Source organism: Acipenser ruthenus, chromosome 16, assembly GCF_902713425.1.
Source record: "Acipenser ruthenus chromosome 16, fAciRut3.2 maternal haplotype, whole genome shotgun sequence".
NCBI classification, from domain to species: domain Eukaryota; kingdom Metazoa; phylum Chordata; class Actinopteri; order Acipenseriformes; family Acipenseridae; genus Acipenser; species Acipenser ruthenus.
In genome coordinates this window covers 34117565-34142444 of record NC_081204.1, presented here as the reverse complement: position 1 = coordinate 34142444, position 24880 = coordinate 34117565, and the positions used below count along the sequence as shown (strand labels likewise).

The window sequence follows — 24880 nt, the reverse complement described above, 5'->3', positions numbered from 1 at the left end:
TATATATATATATATAAATAAATCATTTAAACCTTTTGTGTACATGCAAAAAATATACAAATAAAATGAAGCAGCAAAGTAACTTATGAAGTGAAAGCTCCCTATTGTGATGGTGAGCTATTCTAAATGTTCCTGATCGAGTTCTCTTCGAGTAAGACAGGATCCAGGCGCGCTTTTCTCAGTGGCATGCAGTTGACAGAGTTAGGTCCAAGACCATACTCACTTCTACCTGACTATAGATGAAGTAGGTCCCGTCGACCAGCACCTCGAGCGCCCCGCTGCGCGTGTGCAGCTTGAACACCTTGGGGTTCATGGAGATGCGAGACCAGTCATTCAGCACGCCCCCTGAAAGATCTCAGCGTGAGAAGAGGGCAGTCACTCAGCATCAGTCATCATTAAACAAACACAAGACAGTCTTACTTCATTTAATCAGCAATGCCTTCAAACCTGGAAGAGTCAAGTGGACAGACGCTCCAGTGTACCAAGGAACTAAAGTACCAGCTGAAACAGACCCCAGTCCACTTTAATAGCACTCATTGTATTCTTTACAGGCATTTCAAATATTTAATTAAAGTGCAAACGTGTTACAATTGTTTTTAAATATCTATATGTATACCTACACACACACACTCATATAACCTCTGGAAATAAGGACTCCCATCACTAGAAGTATTTCATCTTATTAACAAAATGTTATATGACCCAAACATACACAATGTCTACCTCCCTCCCCTCATCCTAGTGAAGCAGATGAACACTTGATAACTTGTACTTTAGTTTCTTCAATTTAACTCTTACCATTCTTTACTTGAATTGCTGATCCTTGTCCTTGCAGATGTACCACAGCTGGCTGTAAAATGTCCAAAAATAAATAAATAAATAAATAGATTTGCAGAATTATTTCCACACACCAAGTATTTTGTCCGTATGAGAAGTGCTGTACAGTAGAGCACTTTGAATGCAGCTGACAATACTGAGCTCCTACCTGCGTTTCTCTGGCCCCTGCTTTTTCTACTGCTCCTGCAAATGAAAATAACAATAAGTAACTTGCAGCATGCACAGCAGCTTTGAGTCACTTACAACATTTAAACACTGGGTGGCAGTGTGCACTCTGCACAGATCCTTTTGGAATTCCTCACTACAACACATGATCTATCATGCTCCCTAATGTAGATGTTTGATGCATGGCAGGGTTTGTTTCTGTAACGGTGTTACCTGAAGGTCCTGGGAGCCCGGGTTGACCCTGTGGTCCCGGAGGCCCGGCTGGCCCAGGTGGCCCCATAGCGCTGGTTCCAGGGATGCCGGGAATTCCTGGAATTCCTGGAGGGCCTTGTGGTCCTGGGGGCCCCTGTGGGCCAGGAGGGCCCGGAGCACCAGGAGGTCCTTGTTTTTTGCCTAAAGAAAGAGCGAAGCATAAGTTTACAAACTTTAAAATGGGGTTGTCTCTAAGGTTGCTTAACTATTGCTGCAGGTAATGCATGCCTAACTGCAGTTCAATAACAAGCTGTTCTTGTTTATCATTACTGAGTATTCAGAGGGAAATTGCATAACCATGCTTAGACCAGGAAAATGTGTCAGGAATTTCTTACCTTTTTTTTTTACTTTTCCTGTTTTAGTATTAGAACCTGAAACGACATCAAAATACAAAATGTAATCAAATATGCTGTGCGGTGTGTGTGTGTGTGTGTGTGCGTGTGTGTGTGTCCATGTAGGGGGTGCTCAGGACAATGCCTCACAGGTCAGTTCATTGGGGTCTCATAAGATGCCCATATGGGGTGCCATCAAGAGCAGAGTTCCTCTATGTAGAGACACCAGACTTTGTTACAGTAGACTGCTTCTTTTACAAAGACTGCCAAAGCTGAATCAATGCGTTCTGCCAGTCCACAGCTCATGTGGTTCTGGGCATGGCTAGCAGGACACACTGCAGAGGAGGCAGCTTTCAGAGAGGCCTCAGAGCAGCAGCATGTCCCCAGATGGATGGGTGAAACCACTTTGTTCCTGCTCTGTCATTTCTTTTATTAAAAAAGGGATGAGCCCAACATAAAACACACTTCAAAAGCCTGATTAAAATATATATATATATATATATATATATATATATATATATATTTTTTTTTGGGGGGGGGGCTATGAAGTCTGCACAGCTTAACTAATAGCGAATACTTCAGAACAGCTATGAAAGATATTTGGAAAGCCCTCTGAATTTTCTCTTTTGTTGTGGTAAGTCAATTATGTACTTATTTATTTTTTTAAGCAAACTGATTTACAAAGGCTCTGTTTTTTTATGGATTAGCATCTCTCTTGGAAGAGATAATGAAATTGCACCTTAAGGGTTAAATCTATGTTTGCCTTTCATTCTGGGAATCCTAATTTAAACTGTAAAATAAACCAAATCTGTCTACCAGAATATGACGTGAACAGTCTGGATGGATCGTTTACCATTTTTCATAAGGAACTGGTTACTGATCATTTCAGATTAGTGTAGAATTATTTAAATGTGTTACAGTGCTGTCTCTTGATAACTCTGTAGCAATACATATGGCAATAAACCGTACATATCAGGCTTATCCAGTTCCTTCGAAATGGACTCCCATATATTACCTTTCAAATCAGTATCTTTAGAATTGTGATGTCATAAAGCTCCGGGTATTATAATTTCCTCCGTCATTCTGGAGTATATGTTCATTTTGTCGCATTGCTGCACAGTTTCGCTTGTCGCATTGCGTCTGGTGGGTAGCAGCCTTTAGACAGTGCAGTTTATGTCTGCCCCATAACTGGGTATAAGTTGAGCACTAGGGTTAGGGCTAGGGAATGCATGGCTAATGCAACAATGAAATATAGTTTGCTGTAATAAAAAGAAAACCATTCAAATCAATCCAGGGTAGCTGTGCAGAACTATTATGAGCCAGCACTGGACAGCACATACTGCACATAGGCATAGAAACAAGTGCAGCTTCAAAACAGCAGCCACCAGAGGGTGCTGTACACCACAATGACTTGGAGTACACAGAGAACACCGAAGTAACACCTTCCCTCTCGTCAGTCCCTACTGTTACGCAGGGACGTTTATACTACATAACAAAATGCTTTAATAGCACACTGTACTGTAGGTAAAATGAAAAAACGTCTCCCTTCTTTCCCTGCAGGTTAACAAAGAGCAGCTGCTCAGTTTGTTATTTCTCTCGCAAAATCCAACAAGTACATCAGCCTGCATTTGAATGAAAGTTCTCCCCCGTTGATGAAGATAAGCGCAAAGCATGTTCATGTATTTGCATTGCTGTTCAACAGCATGGCAAGTCCTGACAAGCAAGCTCTGCTTAATCAAAGCTTGTTCTTGAGAGTAAAACACAAGTGTGCGTCCACCTAGGCAGGTCGAGGAGGGAGTTTCAACACCAGACTCACCATCTGACCACTCGTCGTCCCGCAGGGTCAGGAGAGATGGGAAAGAATCATGTAGCAACAATACGTGCTGCAGCTCACAATGCAAAGAACATGGACATTATATTACCAGTTTCAACCACAGGGGTTGGGATACTTTCCCATGGGGTGCTGCTGTAAAGCACTGGCACCTCAGTCCATTGAACTGAATGGAAAGATGGAGTGCAAACCTCTTACCACTCAATTAGAGAGCAAGCTTTGCAGTCGAGAGGCAAGCACGTACATTAGCTGATGAGCGCTCTGAGAAGATTCACTTCCGTGTGCGCACGGTGTATATGTGATTTAATGGGAATTCACTCTGACAGGAAAGTGAAAGAACGGGTTAATAATGCTAGCCATCATTTCTCTCTCAGGGATGTTTAAGCCGTTTTAAGAAGCTCTATTCATTACTGTTCTAGCTGTACATTATAAAACTGCTGAACTATTTCCCCATAATTAGCCACAGATGGTGGGTTCTGGCTTAAAGAAGGCATGCCAGTCTCAGACAACACCGCCTCTACTCGTGCCCAACTTCACTTTCGAACACAGCCGGCGCAGCGGTGTCGAACCTGCGCTAGAAATGCAAAACAATTTATCATACCATGTCATTAGATCTACAGTACAAAGGCTGTTTAACCTTAAATAACCAACAGTTGAGGTCTCAAACACATGGCAAGTGTTTTATTTCTGCCTGAATTACGGGATTCATTTGCATGCTTTTTTCTTAATGAGCAACCTATTCCAGCTGAGGTATGTGTTAGGAGAGTTTAAAAATAACACACACCACAGCTGGAATAGCACAGTGATCTGCTAGCAAAGAGGCTGGGAGTCATTATCAACAAGGATTTGTTCTGATTTTCAGCAGAACAACTCATAAAAGGTCTGTGTTAATCTAAACACAAAGTCCAAGCCCAGGGGTATGCTGCTCTGCTAGTGTCACGTAACACAGCAAATGCAGGTCCCTTTGCAGCACTTGTTGACTCCAGTGATGGAATAGGTGATAGAATTTCAAAAGTGGAATCTGTTCGTTAGATTCAGCTTTCACGTCTTTTGACAATGCCAGGAGTCCACCCATCTCAAAAACTTCATCTAAAATGATCAACACATAATTTTAAAACAAACACTCGGTGATAGATTGTAATGTTAAACTAAGAAGAAACTTCACCTTTATGTACCGATAGATTTTCTAATAGGATGTCATCCTATCCCTGCATCCCTGGCATTTCTGCATTTTTTTTTTTTTTTTAAACTATAAAAACTTTGAAATTTCAAGCCTAATTTAAAGTGTTAATTCAAAAACCTTATACACTGTATCGTTTAGTTCTACTACTTGTGCTTGAATCAGTCGCTTCATTTTTTTTTTTTTTGATGGAACGCCGTTGCTTCTGCCCCAGTAGGGTGCCAGGCCCATAGTTTGAGAACCACTGATTTAAAACCCTCAACACCGATAATGAGAAAATACGAACACTCACACGCGACACAACGGCTGTCTTAAAACCCTTAACACCGATAATGAGACAATACGAACACTCGCACGGGACACCGGCTGTCCGTCCTCACTGCAGCTTTTTGCAATGCCATAAACAATAACTAACATTAGCACTTTTTCAAATATACACGCTACTTGAGAGAGTCCTGGGATAATCGTGCGTCAACACCACACACAGCAGGGCCTCTCAGGCATACTGTTTACTTCATTATGTCTGTGAGGATTAAGCTTGTAATTGCTTAATATCATGCACAATGGGCCCCGTTCCATATTTAGCTGAAAGTGAGAAAACAGTTGAGAGAAAAATATATCCAGGTTTTACACCCGCTGAATCCAGATGGCTCAGTCATCTGCACTGAACTCAGAAAACAACCTTGACGAATACTGTACACCACGAGCAGGAAAACAATTCCAGTTCCACCAAGCCCACGGAAACCTGGGGTCATAACTATGGCAACAGGCTTAACATACAGGAACACGCAACTGTTCCGCCGGAAAACAAAACAAACAAACAAACCTACAATTCAGCTTTATTTGAACATGGTTGTGGTTTGAACCCCCACATGTGTTTCACAATACTGTTGGTTTGGGAGGCAAGGTTATTCCCCCTCCAGCTGGACCAGGAAAGTAGCGAGGCGTCTCTCACCTCCTCGAGGAACTCCTCAAAACTTAAAACAACTTTGACTGCCAGCATGCCTCTTGGATTATTCAGCTTTGACTACATTTGCAAAGCATTCCTTTCTAATTGAATCTTGTAGGTTAGTAAAGTTTCACCTCTTCCATTCTGCAGGAGCAGACCATGTGCAAGGGGGTGGCAGCTTTTGATGCAGCAGAAGATGCCATGACATAACCATTTCAAAATGGTACGTTTGGGACTCAGTACAATAGAGATGTAGATCTGCATCTCACAGGTAAAAAGGTTCCATTTCAAGCTGAGTAAGAGTTGAGGAACCGATACCCTGCCTGGGTCAGATGCAGGTGGATTATTAAAATACTGGGGGAATCCTATTGGATCGCAGGAAAAATTCTAGGAGTAACCTCGGGATAACCACAGATAGATAGTTCAGGGTGATGCTGGTAAATCCATTGTGACTTTTGGTTGATCAAATCAACCCCCAAGTCACATTTACTATATACTATATAATATCATCATATATTCTTGAGCATGCAAACAAAGGCAAACCACAGAAAGTTACCCTGTGGTTGTAGAATATGGTCCTAAATCGCTTTAAGAGGAGGGTAAGCAGGTCCTTATAAAAGTTTGCCACAGTATTTTTGCACAGTATTTCTGCAGGTTTGCCATGCTTTTACCTTGGTTATACTGTGCATTTACCCTGGTTTGTCATGTTTACCATACCTGTTCTTTAGCATGCTTTATTAAACTTTGCTAGAGGTGACAGGCGAGCCATCTGTGAATAGGAATTGGTTGTTTTATCACAGCATGGAGGGATTAAAAAAAAAAAGTCTGGAACAATCAATTTGCTGTGTTTATCCAAGTGCTGTATGTTGTCCAAAATGCCTGTCCCTAAAAGGGTTGCTTTCTTGAAAGAATCACACAGCCTCATCTGCAACATATTTAGACTAAAAAACAGTGGTAAAACTGTTTAATGAATGGAACAAATTAGCATCAAAGACCGACTTGAGATTGAGAACACATTTTCACAACACATACAACAAAAACACATCTGTTGTAAAAAGCTTGCAAGGCAAATCGCACATTTATTGAGGCAAAATACATCTGACATGAAAGAGCAACAAGCTTTTGGCAAATTCTCAGTTACCGACATCTTTGTCCGAGAAACCTGAGGCCTCCTTCAGCAAACTTGTGCGAGTCTACAGTTCTTTAGAGTTGGTAGATGCAATCACTCACTAAGAGGCTCATCAAACTATTAGGCAAATGCCTACAGAAACTGCCCCATGAACCATACTGCCTGAACCAAACCAAAACCTTACATTTATAAAACTGAACCCTCTTCCACCTGGGTACGTTAATTGTGGTTACCCCTAAAATGAATACCTCCTAATGGAACACAATGGTTTCCCAGGATTCCCTCCTGTGGCCTCATTTGCATGTGCCTGGCATCCCAACCTGATGGCCCATTGTCTATCAATCCATATACTTCACAATGAAATGTTAATATGCACAAGTGACTTGGTTCCTTATTCCCTGGGAGCATCTCCTGGCATCCATTTGCCAGTGTGGGTCTCTTAATTGCATTGCCAACACACTGCATGGATTGGAACTATGCACACCGTGGTTTGGCTGGTCTGTGTTTTAACCATCCCTCTGTAATCCTGGCCGAGATACTATCAGGGCAGACATACTCTGTTTGCAATTGAAAAAAAAAACAAAAAAAAAAAACTGACACATTGAAAAGACAGGCTTGCTGTTCTCTGACTTTAGCGTTTTGTCTAAAGCTATCAGCATTCACAAACACAGTAGCTTGGGTTAACAGGTCTTTTCCCCACTGCTGTTTCAAGTAGCAATTAAAACAATAAAAAAGTAATGTGCAAATATTAAAAGCAGTTCTTATCTGAACCCTAAATGATATTGCCAGCCAACCCAGGCTGTAAACTCTCCTTCTGATAACAGGCTGAACATGGAGTGGAAGCAAAGCCAGGTGCATTTCCATGGGTTAAGAGCTGACAAGAAAACAACAGTGCACCGTTTCTCCATTTCTAAGGCAATAATAATAATAATAATAATAATAATAATAATAATAATAATAATAATAATAATAATACATTTTTAAAAAAAACAAATCTAGCCCCGGCACTGTTCACCTGTGTTGCAAACGGTGTGAGAGTGTTTTTGTCTAAACTAATATTCAATCTTCCATAAAGAACGCAGATGCCATCCTCCCCTCACAAACCAGGTGCGGAACTGTAGGAGACGCACACCACACTTCCAAAGCTTTCCGGAAATGTTTCCAATTAGATCTGCTTTGAAATGGTATCGTGAGATTATTCAGACTCTTTCAACAGTTCCAGGGCTTTTGTTGAGGTCTCTGGTGGGTGCTCCGGTTTGTTCAGTGCTGCCGTACGTATTCTATTATGTAATGTATGTTTCGTCTTGAAAGATCACCACATTATAAACATATTAAGCAGGGATCCATCCTTGATTGACAGTAAAATAACACAGAGTTAGAAACTAGCTGCCCGTCTGACAAGACCTGGACATAAAGTGATCTGACAATCTGCAAGTCACAAATGAAAATCCTGGCTGGCTGATTATAAAGCCTGGATAAGATACCAGTAGCTTTACAGACAGCAGCTGCAGTTGCACGCTTTTAAGCTGTGTGTGTGTGCAGCAGTACTTACAACTCTGACCTTCTAATCCCACCCCGTGTTTGACAAGCAGGTGAAAATGACTACCACTCTGTAGCTTTCAATGAAGATTGCTTATGAAAGCACAAGCATTCCTCTACAGGTTCAGAGTTCCAGAGTTAATAGAACTAATGATGGGGAGTATTTTATTACTGAACTTGAGCACGGGTACTGGCATGATTGGTTACCTTTAAGTAACGTCACCCCAGACTGCATTGCACTCTGTGGAATATCTCTCTGTTGCGAGGAGGTGCAGCATCAGGTGTATCTGGCATCACGTGGGTTAACTAGTCGGGTAAATAACAGGAGGACCTGACTTGCATGTTATAGAATGGGACTGTGGAACTTGGTCTGAAACATTCAAGTACTAAAATAATTGTGCTCTGTGCTTATACCCACAATCAGTGTCTAGACTCCCTACACTGTCTTCTGGCCTGGATTAACATCAAACCAGCCTGCCCATTCACAGAGCAATTACAAGGATGAATCCTGGGGCGCAGTTATAATATGTTCATGATGCAAGATGCCAACCATACCACCCTTTTCTCAACAGAAAATAAAAGGAAAAAAAATGCAATATTGTAACATGCCCAGACTCTACAAGTCTGCCAAACATTTTTAAGTTTCTCGTATATTAGCTGTATTTCAAGTGAAACCACATGTTAGCTGCTTCAATACAAAAAATGTGTAATATATATAAAAAAAAAACTCTATTGTTTAAAATAAAACCATCCCTTTCATACCAAGAACATCTGCCAACTCTTTCAAAACTGTGTTTGCTTTTCTTCTGGATTCTTTAAAGTCTCTAAAACTTAAAAACCGAGGAAACACCTTCCGCTTCACTGCACAATATCGTTTGACAGTTTGGTTAAGTAAACAAACGGCCCTTTTCTATATAAGAATGTGTTGAGGTTTCTGATTCTTTTATCCTCTGCTGTGCAGCTATTTCTTAATTGCTGCTTACAGGAATCCCCTGCGGAGGTGAATAAAGATGGGCTCAACTAGCCTCTGTGACACAAACGTTGTGTTGCTTTCCCTCCAGCCTTTATTATTATTATTATTATTATAATTATTTATTTCTTAGCAGAAGCCCTTATCCAGGGCGACTTACAATTGTTACAAGATATCACATTATACATTATTTCACATTATACAGATATCACATTATTTTTACATACAATTACCCATTTATACTGTTGGGTTTTTACTGGAGCAATCTAGGTAAAGTACCTTGCTCAAGGGTACAGCAGCAGTGTCCCCCACTGGGGATTGAACCCACAACCCTCCGGTCAAGAGTCCAGAGCCCTAACCATTACTCCACACTCCTTTAGATTGCTTTGAGGACATGCATTGTTCTTCTACGCCCGAAACACCACTTATTAATTCTAAACCCCCAAAACACATTTACAGTGGCTTCTAAAAATAACCGAAGCTGCACACGCTGGATTTAATGACAGCAACGCTTAGCTACCGCGGGTTAACCCTTTGAAGAATGTGTAAGTATCAGCGGCATGTGCCAAATTTCTTCAGGTTTACTGCTTCTTAATGGCAGTGTGAAATACTACTTTTATAGTACATTAGATCACAGACACCAAGAACTCATCTAAACGGAGGCGCTTCTAAAAGAGTTTGGGCACATTTTTGGTGCATTACAGCATACAGTGTTAATTGCTGTTACAATTACGGGCAGAAATCAAACACTGACACAGAAACTCAGGTATGCGTCTCTCACGGCAGTAGGGAAAGTCATTACTTCATTCTGGTTAAAACAATAATATTGATACAGGTTTTTGTGATGAAATATTGATTTAGAATGTATCATAGAATACTTACAGCTTAAATGGTACTTAATGGGTTAAACCAGTCTAGAAAATTCTAGGATTAGTTGTCTGTGAAAAACTTATTATTATTATTATTATTATTATTATTATTATTATTATTATTATTATTATTAAAACACCACCACATGTTATCAATAGTCTGCCTTTAATATCCAAAAAGTAATTCATGGAACAATGCTTTCTTAAAAAATGAAAAAGAAAAAAAACATCTGGTATCATTTAAACAAATGGCCCAAAAAGGTCATAACAGTGTTTAGCGTGGATTGAAACCCTTTGCCGTCTCACCTTTGATTAATAAAAACATCACTAATTAGTCTGAAATCTGTCCAGGGAAGATTAAGACAAACAAAAAAAAAAAAGATCATAAATAAATCTCCACAATTACTTTTTCATGGATCACATGTTATAAATTGGAACAAATTGAATTGATCTGCAGAGAAATCCCTGGAAATACATTAAAAGAGAACAGAATCCACTTGTAGCTCCAAGGTGCACTGGCTGCTTTTAAAACAAGCAAAAACTAAATTTCTCCAACAAAAGCATGAATAAAGCCTTGACTTCTCTGCTTCCAAAAGTGCATCACTATTGAAATCAATGGCCCCTCTTAATGTCAGTATGGAACACCTGTAAAATATTCCTTGTCATTGGACCACAAAGCATTCAATTAAATAAGAAACTTACAATATATTCTGTTTGACCCCAGATCTTCAGTTGCTACGACCAAAATGGTAAATGGGTCCAATGAGTAATAGCTATCCTTTAGGCTGGTATTCACATTTTAAATTGACGTGGCACGTTTCCATTACTAAAGAAACACGACTATTTGAATATTCCAAGCAGTACGAGGGATTGAATATCCATAACATGGTATCCGGTTAAAGCGATTTGGTTGTGACAATTGATAAAGAGTTCCTTACGTATTAGGAATAAAGTCTAAATCGTGCTAAAAAATTCTAAATTAGCAACATCATTCTGTTGTACCTTGCATTTAAATACACAATACGTCTGTGCATACCGTTTTTTAAATAACGCTTTTCAAAGCTAATTCTTTAGCAGCATTATAGGACATTACAACCATACATCCTAATCTGCATATCCGCTATATTGATACCAACATTCATTTATTAATACAGGACATTTCCAGTTCAAGCGGGCCAAGGGGTTGCTTGACCCCTCGCCACATGAAGATGAATTTCGTAAAAATGAATCGTCCACATCGTGGCACGAGTTCCACACCTCCTGTCCAGCACACACACACACCACAGCCTTTTCTGCATCACGTGGTTTACAGATCATCAACCGCAAAGAGAGAAAACTAACCTAGAATGTGGTCCACTGGAGCTGGAATGACCCTAATAAAAAAGTCTTCAAATATGTCATGAGATAAAGCTTTGTGAACAGGGCCCATTATCCACAGAAACTGATAATCCCTGCTTAGGCGACTTTACAATAGTTACAAAAATATGATATGGGTGGAGCAGCATAATAACTCACACGCAACGGCAGACTGGAACACTTGGATAGTGTTACTTCCAGCCATGCCAGTTAACAAGTCGTCACGTCTTCCTTATAGCTGTCTGCATGCAAGCCAACAAAACTGAATCCACTCTCTCGACAGGAAAGCCAGTCGTCTATTTATTTTGACAGGTCGAATCAGAAGAGTTATGTATGTATTTATTTTTTGTCTTTTGTTGGTCAAGTTCTTTCATCAGAATGTGTTTAAACGCATCGTTAAGCTGTAACACTAACAAGTCTTGATTTCATCTTTGTCTCCCCTTTCTCTGTTGTGTGTGAGTATATGTTTTTTTTTTCATTTCATAAAACAGAGAAGCGTTTCATGACAACCCATCATAACATCAAGGACTGGCAACGAGAACTTTAAACAATTGTTCCTTTTTTTCTTTACATTTACCAAAAAACTATAATGACACATTGACAAAAAAGCACCGTTAAACGAAATCTTGTTATGAGACCGACTTACCATATGCAGTTTACAGGTCGAACTCAACAGCATATATTGGGACTCCCAACACAAGAGAGTAAATAAAATAATTTAAATGCACATACCTCCTTCCCCATCCCTGTCTCTATTTTGACTTCTTTTTGTTCGGTGAATAGGTCTCTTATTTTCTTCTGGGAGACGAGGATGATCAGCAGCGTTGAATTGATTTGACCGAGCCAGCTGAAGGATAAAAAGAAAGCAAGATACAATGAATACTGTGAAGGTCTGACCGTACGGCTTGGAAATCTCAACAGGAAACAGGAAACCCATCGTTTTCACTGCAGTCCCAGATTCCACTCTGATCTGTGTTCAGTTTGAACAAGATGGAAAAAACACCTTAAAATCAGGACAGTGAGGGCTTTGCTTGGATTTGGGAAAGGTGAATTTATTATTTTTTTATTATTTGAAGTCCTCATCCTTTAGCTAGGAGAATTCTGGTTTTGGTAACTGTACCAATAGTTTTTAAAAATAATTTTGGAATGCATCAGTCTGGCAAAACATCACTCACTCAAAACTATTCCAACAGGGACACTTCTCCATGGCTCTCCAAGGTCAGGAGAGTAAGTTTCAAGACAGGTGCATGTGTTGCATTAGGTCGGCAATACTTTACTCCTTTGTTTCCTTAATGATTCTGTGGACATCACCACATTGCAGGAAACTACATAGGAATGTAAATACTCCAAAGGAATTTCTAAAGAAGCCATCAGAATTAGATCTAAGACAATCGTCACTATAAATGAACATGCGCTCTCTCTATCCCGTATCTAAGTGTTTATAAATCACCCAATGTGGCAGACAAATGTTCTCAATGGTTCCAACATGTGTGAATTGCTGTGCAAAAATGTGGCAACAATATTAAAGATGGCAGTTGCTCCAGTGGTTTTGTATTTCACAACATGTAAACTTGAATCAACTGAGAGGTTTGGTATTTCACACATGTAAACTTTAATCAATAGGGAAGGAGCTGCGAAGGTTTTCTAAGCTGGGGTGCACAGCTTCAACGCTCCCATTTCACTGCCGTCAGTGAAGATTTCTGTTTCTTTGCTTGTAAGGGTTAAATGAACAAATTAGCTTTGCAATGCCCATCTTAATAACTGGATGGGTTTCATTTTTCCACGGACTGCAATGAAATGTTCTTTTTTTACACAGATCAGCTTTCATTACATGTCGCAATGACTGATCATTTGTCAGGCAAAACGTTGAAAGCATTACAGCTGACATAGTAAAACTCTTTCATATAACAATATAACTCGAAGCTGGCAGAGGTGGTATAAGGTTTCTGTTAAGAATTGGAAAGCGAATACCCATATTTTTTTCGGACCTGCTTAACATAAAATGTGCAGAGACGAATGCTGTCTGGAAAACGGACTCCCTACTGTGGGCCATGTTTTGTACTGATCGTAGATAACATCCTCTGATTCATCAGGCAGGTATGATAAATGGAGAGTATGATAAAGAATGGAAGCTCAGTCCCGGAGGTGTCAGCTCCTCGCCTGACGAGGATTCCTGGGGTTTGAGTTCCAAGAGGTATTTGGAAACGCCAGACTCTGCAGAATAGGAGACTGAACGGATGTGCCGAGCCTTATCAACATCCTATCTTCCTTTGTTACGAGACAGAGACTGAAGCAGCTGACACACACCTGAATGGAATGAAAAGTAGACATGAGACACAACTCATTAGCAAGCCTGAGATGTGTAATAACAGCTGGCAACAGAGTCCTGCTTCTGGTAACAGGAGAACCCTTTGCCTTTCCTTTCTCATTTTATGGTACATCAGTTAAATGCTATTCCCCAATGCACAGCAACCTAACTGGTTACATTGTGCTATTAATGTATTTGATTCAGTGCCTGTCTTCACATTGAAACAGCAAGGTCTACACCTCCAATTGACTTAGTCTGAGTATCACAGACAGCCGATCAATAGTTTTCACCTTGCCTCCCTCCAAGGTTGGAAACATTCAGTTGATTCCAACTAAATTCTACATTTCCAATGCGTGTGAACTGGGCAATGTGATCAAAGCCCTTCTTTTATAAGCATATTTTCTTTTAATGCCGCACTTCTCAAAATTGCAGACAGCCTGTCCAAGAGCCTGTCTTATGTGTGTTTTACAGGTTTGTCTATTTATACAAACAGCTAACCTGTTTTCCTGCATAGCCTTTAAAGGAAATCGTGTGTGTCAGGGTCCAGCATAAATCTATTATATGTCGAGGGCCGCGATATAGCGAGAGACCCATAGAAAAACAAATAGGCTAACAAATACTGTACAACCACTCCCTCGTTTCATTGGGGGCGTCAGGGTCCAGTATAAATCCTCTATGCAACCTGCTTTCTCATTTTTCGAATAAAAAGCAGCACACTGTTTTAATTAGTACAGTGGAGGGTAATTGCTTCTCATCAACTTCAGTCTCCAATTAATTTCACGAGTCTTCCACTCCTTTCTCAAATGCACAAACCCGCTGCATTGAAAGAATCCATTCCTAATATAGGAGGCTTGTTGCTAGGGAACTGATGTCACTGCCTTGCTGGTGCATTGCTGCCACACGTGAACACCTCATTGGCTAAAATAAAAACCGCTTCACCACGTAGATATTTAATTTGCTTTGTGTTACAGTTAGACAGTAAAAATGGGGAGCCAACTCCAGGACCACAATATATATTCGAATCCGCAGTATAGCGAGGGGCGATATAACGAGGGGCGGGTGTATTACAAAACTGCTTTAGTCACGGTAGGATACAGTCCATTTAGCAGACAGTGGAATTACTGTAGCTCAGAACAAGTGAACCAGCATAACTGAACCCCTTATTTTAAATGTCTTATTAAAACAAACTGCATCGCTTTACAGGGCTATAAATACGTGGTAATAAAGCTTTAAAAATAGAGGCCCCCTAGGGATTCAAGCACTTAATAAACTAAGCAACAACTGGGGGGAAAAAATGTAACACTCTGCACAACACAGTAATGTTTTCAACCCACAGAAGGAGCAGCCGCTGCATAGAAGAACAGTATATGTGAATACGACAGCTTGTGCACTTTGCTCAGTGACGATGAGAGGGCAGTGATGCTCGGAATCCACCCAACATAAGCACTGCAAGACTTTCCATACACATTCTCCGTCATGGTCACACAGATTCCAGACAGACGTACTGTAGATTCTTGTTCAGGCAGGTGTATATAAAATATACAGTGGTCCCTGATATTGATGCGATTCAGCTACCTTTTTGTATCAGATAGTTTGTATCAGAAGCTCCTATCGTACGGCAACGAAGATCTATCGGTCAGAGTTGTATCTTATTTTCTGAGCACCCTGCAGATGGAGAACACCAGTCTAGAGCAGGATACCAGAAAATGAAATTCTCTCTCTGTGCATGTAGCTGTCGCTTTGCCAGAAAAGCAGACACTGTCCCCCAATATCAATCTGGGAATATGAAAGTCATAACAAACATTTGTTTTGGATTGAAGTTGGTTGTGCCATTGGTCTTTGATTTGACAGGCAGACAAGCAGGACAATGGTCAGCTCCTTGCATGTTGTTGTGTTTTTTTTTCTTCTTAAAAGGAGCTTCACTGTGCTTATAAAACAAAGACTCTCCTGTATGGGCGGCCTGCCTTAATCTCCTGGTTCATGGTTGGCAACCTAGGCATAATAAACAAAAAAAGATTGACTCTTTGCATGGATTCAGTAATTGCATTACTACATCAATAACATAAGCCCTGTGTACTGCTCCTGCTGTTGCTATAGAACCTGCCTTTAAAACATCTCTTCAAATGCTGTTCCTTTTGAAAAGATCTGTCATGTCTGCATGACAATAACCCAAATGGAAATCTCCGACGCCTGCAGGCGCAGTAAAGTTAGCGCTCAGCAGTTTCCAGCAATAAAACCAAGAATCCAGCTCTCAGACAACTGCTGAGCAAGCAACGTACAAATAAAGCTCTTTAAAAGAAACTATAGAAAGTGACAGGATAACAGATCCCTAATGATCCTTCAAAGTACTCATCAGGATAAAGTATTTTCTTTCATGGAAAAACACTGCTTATTGTGCCAGTAAACAAAAGGGCATCATTCGGAACGGAACTGGCACATATTTCTATACAATGACTATGCACCGCGAACGACACAGAATAATAAGCAGGGTGGGATGGAAGAATCATTTTTGATATCTATAGAGGGTAACACTGTATGATTTGATTTAAAAGTGCTTTTATTATTGCAACCCGAGGATAACAATTACAGGCTTACTTTGTGCAAACATTCCCTAATCTTTTCATTCATCTTGCAATCTCAAAACTCAGAAATGGTTTTAAAACCTTGTTAGGCTGAGTGTGACGAAACCCACATCACTGATTGGTTGGGTTACGAAGCTACAGTCATTTATTTAAGTATTATCCTTGTATCATTTATAGCAATACCAGGTATTAAACTCAACAGGATCGGGTAAACATGAATCAGTCATTTTTAAAATCAAGGTTCATTATAACATCCCAAAGCACTTTTGTATGTAATGAATGCCAGTTGCAAGAACAGTCCGATATTAAGCATAAAATGCAATCTGTGTTTATAGACGACCCGAAAAATGGTAATAAGAACAAATGTTGACCGTGAAACTTCACCCTACTGAGCCAGGCACTCAGAACAGTGAGACGCACTGTCTAGACTGGGCAACCTGACTCTGTAACCAACACCAGAGCAGGTGCCAGTTTCCTTTGAGTTATCAGAACACGATATAGTCTCTCATCCGGTTTGAGGTCTCACCAACCCAAAGTACTGTAATAAGAAATACAAAAAGAGGCACTTCTCACACTTGCTTTGTGAATAGGTATGCTGAAATAACAGACAACCAAAAAAAATTGTACCGTACTAAACACTGTACACACAGGTTATACAGCACCCTACCTCGTTGCCCCTGATGAACTAGATATTAATACACGAAAGACCTCCAATGATGAACTCCGTCCATTATATCAGTAGATCAGCCGCACCCTGATCACCCCAGGTGTGGTCCCCTGCATCTCCAGGAAGGCTTAAAAAACTAGCACAGTCTGGTTCGAAGACCATTCTATCGACCTTGCTGGTGACCTGCATGGAGTGCCAGAGGGTAGAAGATGCAAACTAAGTTGTTGCATAATTAATGAGATTCGTGCTGCAGAAGACCGTCTGGGGGTTTCACTTTCAGTCAGGTTCATGCTGTATATTGAGTGGAAGAAGAAGGGGGGGTAACAGTAGCCTGGATCCTTCAGGGTCATCTCAGGTCGATCAAGTGAAAAACAAATGAAAACGTCAAACCAGCTGTTTGGGCGTCTCCAGGGAGCCCATTTCTAATGACAGCATGGATTAGGATTTCTTCATTTCAGTCTTGCAGCGACGTGTACAACGTTTGCTGGCAGGTACAATGGTAATATGACGTTTAGGAATGCTACAGAATACTGTAGTAGTAGAGGAATACTGTAGCCCCAGGCCACTGCTGCAGTAATTAGTTTGGTGTACTGTAGCTATACATTACTCATTTTCATATTTCAGCAGCACGGGGCTAATCTGACACTTCCAGCTTTGCTGATCAACATCTACGGGCTTAAATATCAACGAAAAAGCAAGTTGTGCTAAATTCCAGAAAGAATACTGGTTTTGGGCTCTCGGGTCCCACTGAAATGTCAGTGTTGTGCAAGACATTGTAAACCACTGCAGGCACTTACAGTACAGAGGGGTCCTCTTAATCGTGTAATAATCACACAGAACCTGAAAGGTACCCTAATGCAATCCGAAACGTCTATACAAAGTGTGGTGAAGACCGGTGCAAAATCAAGTCAGTTCTGGTGTTGTCCAGTGTGGCACACGGACAGATGGACGGGCACCATCAGCACATCAGGGTTCATATTGTTTCAACGATGGGCCTAAAAGAACAGGTTGCAACTACATACATTTTTCTGGACATACAACCTGAACAGGGAAGACATTAGAAAAAGTACAGCAGTTCTCTATGGCTCACATTACAGTTAACATTTTTTTTTTATATCCAACTGCTGGCAAAAAAACTAATTCCAAAAAGAAATGCTGTGCAAAGACAAGACTATTCTGGAACAAGCAGCGAGCACCCAGCAGCTGTAAATAAGTACATAAGTCTTCTTTTTCAAAAGCTTTAAAAAGGATGGGGCTGAATTTGGAAGAATAGCAAGAATTAGCCGGTGGCTAAAGATGTTAGGAGTGGCATTTTTCCAAGGACAAGAACCTTCAGGAGAAAGGTTGTGAAATATATATATTTTTTATATAATAAAATGTTATTACTATTGAACCGTTTCAGTGTTTAGCTAAGCTAACTGACATTAATGTAGGTCACTTCAATGTATTTCTAGAGTGAAGACTGCAAGGCAGGGTGGAATAATATATGTTTGATTACATTTTAGATAATGCATTTGTTTAGCCCCGTTTGCTTCTCTCCAAAGTAAGCAAATCTAAGTTAGCTGTGGACAGCTTTGCAGGAGAACCCAGATGCAGTTACAAAGCCTCTTTATCCACCAGCTTACAGGAAGTGTTCCTCAACACTTTACAAAAACAAGCGGTTATGTATAAACTGAATAAAAGAAACCCCAGAGGGTCTTTATTTTAACATTTCTACAAAAAAACAAAAAACAAAAAGGGTTTTAAAGCTGAATCCACTCAAGAACCCAATGTGCTCTGTGAATGGAGGAATCAAGTGAATCCCCTTTTAACTGATTTAGAGGGTGCTTTTCATGAGTCATCTCGGGTCAGAGCACTGCCTATCAACCTTTATTAAAAAGAGACACTATCCTGGTTTTACAGCCAGATTTAACTGTATAAAAACAGCAAAATATAGCTTGTGTTTTGAGTAGTTTCATTCATAAATGTCACTTTGCGCTGGCTTTAAAATAGTCTTGTTACAAATGCTACTAAACCTTTAAAACTTGAAGACTGACCATGGACTCAAAACATGTAGCAGCTGCTTCAGCGTTTGTATGTTTTTACAACTGTCATACCCAGCACTCTGAAGACAGGATGAAGCGAAATGTTGGTTTTCTTGATAGGATTAATACAGGGACTGATGTCATGCTAATTGATGAATCAGAAATACAGGGCTGTTTTTAATTACAGATCAAGCAAACGCAAGTAGTGGTTAAACCCAAAGGGCAAAGACTAGGAAAACCTGGGAAAAAAATCCTTGCTCCCTCAAGAAAATTTGTTTTGTTAAGAGGACTGCCGATGGGAGGGAGTGTGGGCCACTGTATAAAAATAGACGTTTTCACGAAATAAGCTAAACCAAACTGGTTTGAATAAGCAACTGTTTTCAAAGGTCTACGGTCTGATATACTGCAAGTTGACATTTTATTAGGTTGTCTTTTAAGAAGCTCACCGTAGCTCCTGGCACAAATGCATCAACACAATGTCAACAAAAACAAAAGAAAACCAGCATGCATTACATCAAACATGAAACATTAGGGAATTTGGCAGAAGTGCTTGTTAAAGTCAATTGGCAGTATGGGATTTTATTACCTTCCATAACAAAGGCATTTATTTCTTGAGGCAAGAGATTTGTACATTATTACTGCAAAACCTTCCCAAGACTGACACTGACTCTCTCTTACAAGATGCAGTCTCTTAAGTTCAATCATTTTCACTGCTCCTGCATCTAAAACCATTATCATCCATCCCCCATCCACCTTTCCAGGAACTAGAGCTTCAAAAACAATTTTTTACCTCTCATCAGCAGAACAACTTTCCACTCTCGTTTTCCTGACAATTGTTTAGTTTTCCAGACTTCATTTTCTCTTTAAAATGGGGTGCAGTTCATTTATCCTGCCACAACACTGTAGTTTTACTCCCTGTAGGGATCCACCTGACCCAGCGTTAGCTGAGGGTTTGTGAGAAGGGGGGCACATTTCAGACAGGGTCCCAATACTGCACACCGGGAGTGAATTCAGGGTCCCAATACTGCACACCGGGAGTGAATTCAGGGTCCCAATACTGCACACCGGGAGTGAGTGTGGAGCGAGGTTAAATGAACTTAACCAGTCAAACCTGAAACGAAATATAATATGGAGGTGTGGTCTTGTGTTATAAACAGCCAGCTTGTTTAATTGACATGTCTCTCCGTTTGTTTATAAATCACTAGAAACAGTGCATTTTCAAAGCCCCCCGATTGTGAAACCCGACTGGGCCGTGCTTGGTGGGTGGCTGCGTTCACAGCGCTTACACCACTGGGAGTTACAGTACAGATTAACACTTGGAACGCATTTGGCAGCTAAAGAAATGCTTATGCTTTCCTTCAAAAACAAACTAGCCACGGATCAGGAGAAGTGACATGCTCTTAAGAAAAGGCGCCGATTCAAGCCACCTGCCTCGCCTCTAGTTTTCATCAGTTTCAAATGGGAATCATTTTCGTGCCATGAAAGAACTTATTACACCTGAAAAGTGGCCCCTCAGCACCTGTCGGACAAAGCCAAACAATACTGCAGAGCTCCGCCCTTTTCTTTTTCATTTTATTTTTCTGTTTGAGAAATTCCATTTGCTTATAATTACAGCAGCTCTAGTCCCTACATATGGCATACATTTACTATTGTAAGCAATTTAAAATGAAGTGCTTTCCCACTGGGGGCCAACTGGTATGCAAACACAGAACACAGTACTGTAGTTTCAAATGGATTCTATTGTCACAATAAAACGTGTGCATGGTACTCAGTGTGTCAAAATGTGCATCAGCTAAGGAAACCACTTGAGACAGATGAAAGTTGTGAAAATTGAGTGTTACTTGTGCCTCTATATGGATGTACACCTGTCCCTGTGCTAGAGTATAATCAATTACACCACCATTACTGAAGGCAGCAGCTTGTACTGGGATGCTGTTCTGGCACTGTATCAAGTAACATTAATCAACATCTGTGTAAGGGGATCTTTACAACGACTGCATCTGTGTAATCTGTCAACACTAAGTTACTTTGCCACAAGACAACCCTGCAATAACCAATTCAAGAGTTTCAGTGTCTAATGGAAGTACGTCCTATACAAATTATATTAGGGCATACCCAAGACCTGCGATCTGATAAAACTAGTGTGCTGTGTGAAGAGGAGTTATTTTCCTTGACTTGATGAGAAGTCAGTTATTTTTCCTAGGCTCTTTAGAGGATAGCAGTGTTGAAAGGGTTAATATCAAACCATATCCATTTCCAGATTTGCCTACCTAACCCAACAATTCCACACAAATACTGAGTTTAGGAGTTACAAAAAGGAAAAGTTGAAATATAGGCAAAAGTTTCACGATCCATTTTTCTCTCTAATTTGAAGTCTTTCCAGTGCTTTCAAGACAGCTTTATTTGAATTGTAGAAATGCTTGTGCTGTCCTTTTGTACTGTACATTGCAGACCAAGTGAAGATGTCTCCCTTGTAAGGTGGTGTTTTGAATTAGCTGAGTTACTGTGTGATTAGTACCAGGTGAGTGGTTAAATTGACTAGAAGTTGATTTGCCATTTGATTGGTTTCCACACAGTTTAGTTGGTTCTTTTGCCACCCAGCTGTAACATTAATCCAGCAGCCTATTTCGGCGCCAGCAAGAAGCGCCAGCAAACCGAAGAGCTAGCAACAAAAGAGCAGTGAGTCTAGCTGTGGGAGTCCAGCAAGGGGAGGCCTGCGCTGAGACGCTGTTCGAATAGATCCGAACCTAACAGAGCTCTGGTAGAGGCCATCTACTAGTCAGGTCTGTACCCTCCGCCCCACTGCCTGTCCTGCTATGACTCTCTCACATCCCTGTTCTGTCCTCTCGTCCTCGTCCTCTGCCCTCTCTCCGCTGCTGCTCCTCCAACCGCTCTAACCTCATCCCTCTGCCTCTCCCCCCCCCCCTGCACACTCTCTGGTGCACTCTGGAACTATCACTCTTCTGCTAACAAAGCTGATTTCATCTCTGCATTTGCCTCCCACCTCTCTCTCGATTTCCTTGCTCTCACTGAAACCTGGCTGTCCCCTGATAACACTGTAACTCCTGCTGCCCGGTCCTCTCTCTACGTCCTGTCCCATACCCCGTGTCTCACTGGACGGGGAGGTGGGACTGGTCTTCTCCTCTCTCCCTCCTTACTCTTTTCTGTCCCCCCCGATCTCTCCTCACTCTCTGTTAATACCTTTGAATTTCATGCCGTCCAACTAACCTCTCCCTGTCAACTCCTGCTAATTGTACTGTACCGCCCCCCTGGGCCTCTCGCTCACTTTCTGGACGAACTCGACTATCTACTCTCCTCCCTCCCCTCTCTGTCTACCCCAACTGTCCTGTTAGGTGACTTCAACATCCATCTCTCCAACCCCAGCCACTGCTGGATTCCTCCCTCTCCTTCACTCCTTCAACTTCTGTCTCTCTCCATCCCCTCCTACCTACAAAGCTGGCCGTCAACTGGACCTCACCTTCTCCAGGGCCTGCTGCCCCTCCAACCTCTCTGTCACCCCCCTGGACCTCTCTGATCACTATTTCATCTCTTTTTCTCTGTCTCTCCCCTCTCTTCCTGCTCCCCCTACCCCCACTGTCACCTCTCGTCGTAACCTCCGCTCTCTCTCCCCCTCTGTCCTTGCCTCCACTGCTCTCTCTCACCTCCCTCCTATCGACTCCTTTTCACAACTCTCCGTAGACTCTGCTACCTCTACCCTCTTCTCCTCCCTCACCTCTTCCCTCGACTCCCTCTGTCCCCTCACCTCCCGACCTGCTCGCCCCTCCCCTCCCCAACCCTGGCTCTCCTCTGCCCTGCGATCAGCAAGAATCACACTGCGATCTGCTGAAAAGAAATGGAAGAGAACCAAACTCCCTGCTGCCCTAGACCTTTACCGCACTCTCCTCTCCTCCTTCTCCTCTGCTAAATGTACTTATTTCCAATCTGTAATCCAAGCCTCCACTAACAACCCATGGAAACTATTCTCTACCTTCTCCTCCCTCTTAAACCCCCCCTCCTCCTCCCTCCTTATCTCTCCTGATGACTTTGCCTCCTCCTTCTCTTCTAAAATCTCAGATATCCGCAAACTCTTTAACACCTCTCCCTCCCCCGCACCCCCTCCTGCTCCAACCCCTACACCCACTACATCCCCTACTAACTCACCTTCCTTCTCCACCTTCTCGCCCCTCTCAGACTCTGACCTCTCCTCCCTGATCCAGGGTCACAAACCCACCACGTGTGCCCTGGACCCCCTCCCCACTCACCTCTTTCAAGCTGCTGCTCCTGCTCTACTTCCCTTCATCTCCTCCCTTCTCAACACCTCTCTCCTTTCTGGTCTCTTTCCCTCTGCCTTTAAAAAAGCCTCTATCACTCCCCTCCTCAAAAAACCTACCCTCGACCCCACCTCCCTCCAGAGCTACTGTCCTGTCTCCCTCCTACCCTTCCTCTCCAAAACCCTCGAGCGGACTGTACACCGCCAGCTCTCTGCTTTCCTGTCCAACCACTCTCTGCTTGACCCTCTCCAATCTGGCTTCCGCTCTGCTCACTCCACTGAAACTGCCCTCCTGTCTGTCACCAACTCACTGAAGTCTGGCCGAGCTGCCTCTCTCTCCTCTGTCCTAATTCTCCTCGACCTCTCTGCTGCCTTTGACACTGTTGATCACTATCATCTCTCGCTGACCTGGGGATCTCTGGCACTGCTCTGGCCTGGTTCTCCTCCTACCTCTCCAACCGCACTTACCAGGTAACCTGGCATGGAGCAACCTCCACATCTCACCCTCTCTTAACAGGAGTCCCCCAAGGGTCAGTCTTGGGTCCTCTCCTGTTCTCTCTACACCCGCTCCCTGGGCCCCCTCATCGCATCCTATGGTTTCTCATACCATTTCTATGCTGATGATGCTTAGATTTTCCTCTCCTTCCCCACCTCTGACTCCACCATCTCCTCCCGTATCTCTACCTGTCTGTCTGCTATTTCCTCCTGGATGCACTCGCATCACCTCAAACTCAACCTCTCTAAATCTGACCTCCTTTTCTTTCCCTCCTCCTCCCCCTCCTCTGATCTCTCTATCTCTGTTCCTCTGGAATCCACCACACTCTCTCCCTCTTCCTCCGCTAAGAACCTCGGAGTCACCCTGGACCCCTGCCTCTCTTATTCCCAGCACATCTCCACTCTGGCACGCACTTGCCGATTCTTCCTGAGCAACATCCGAAGAATCCGACCCTTCCTCACCAACTACGCAACCCAGCTCCTGGTCCAGGCCTTGGTACTCTCCCGCCTAGACTACTGCAACTCCCTCCTGGCTGGCTTCCCTGCGTCCGCCACCCGTCCGCTCCAGCTCATTCAGAACTCCGCTGCCCGCCTGGTGTTCTCTCTGCCTCGCTTCTCCCACGCAACTCCACTACTCCGCTCATTCCACTGGCTACCGATCACCGCTCGCATCCAGTTCAAGACTCTTGTACTAGCCTACAGATGCCTTGACCAGACTGCACCCAGCTACCTCCAGACCCTCATCTCTCCCTACACCCCCACCCGACCTCTCCGCTCCGCCTGCACTAGAAGACTGGCTCTACCTCCTCTACGCTCCCCTGCCTCCAGAGCCCGCTCCTTCTCCACCCTTGCTCCGCAGTGGTGGAATGACCTTCCTACAGATGTCAGGACCGCCCAGTCCCTGACCACATTCCGGCACCTCCTTAAGACTCACCTCTTCAGACAGCACCTGTAGAACTTTGTTTTTCACCTGGGACACTATCACCATTCCTTAAAATGCGCTTTATTTGCTCTTATCTGCCCCCTATTTTACTGCATTTAATCCTGTACTTCAGAGTACTGTAATCTGCCAAGTGTTTAATCTGTAGTATTTTGTAATTAATCATATCCTGATGTAACTATCAC

The 24880-nt window shown here is 42.3% G+C and overlaps 1 protein-coding gene across 4 annotated transcripts in view; it reads right to left on the bottom strand.

The window, feature by feature from the left end:
• Window positions 1-24880, bottom strand: part of LOC117412210 (ectodysplasin-A-like) — a 51229-nt gene that overhangs the window by 3505 nt on the left and 22844 nt on the right. The window contains exons 2-7 of one of the 4 annotated variants that reach the window (XM_058989533.1): window positions 12142-12256; window positions 1590-1625; window positions 1216-1395; window positions 986-1020; window positions 799-850; window positions 230-354 (exon numbers count right to left, since the gene is read on the bottom strand). In XM_058989533.1, the coding sequence (XP_058845516.1) occupies window positions 230-354; window positions 799-850; window positions 986-1020; window positions 1216-1395; window positions 1590-1625; window positions 12142-12256 (543 nt within the window). Of the gene's footprint in view, window positions 1-223; window positions 355-798; window positions 851-985; window positions 1021-1215; window positions 1396-1589; window positions 1626-12141; window positions 12257-24880 lie in introns of all 4 variants that reach the window. The other 3 variants (XM_058989534.1, XM_058989531.1, XM_034020357.3) reach the window with 3 other exon arrangements.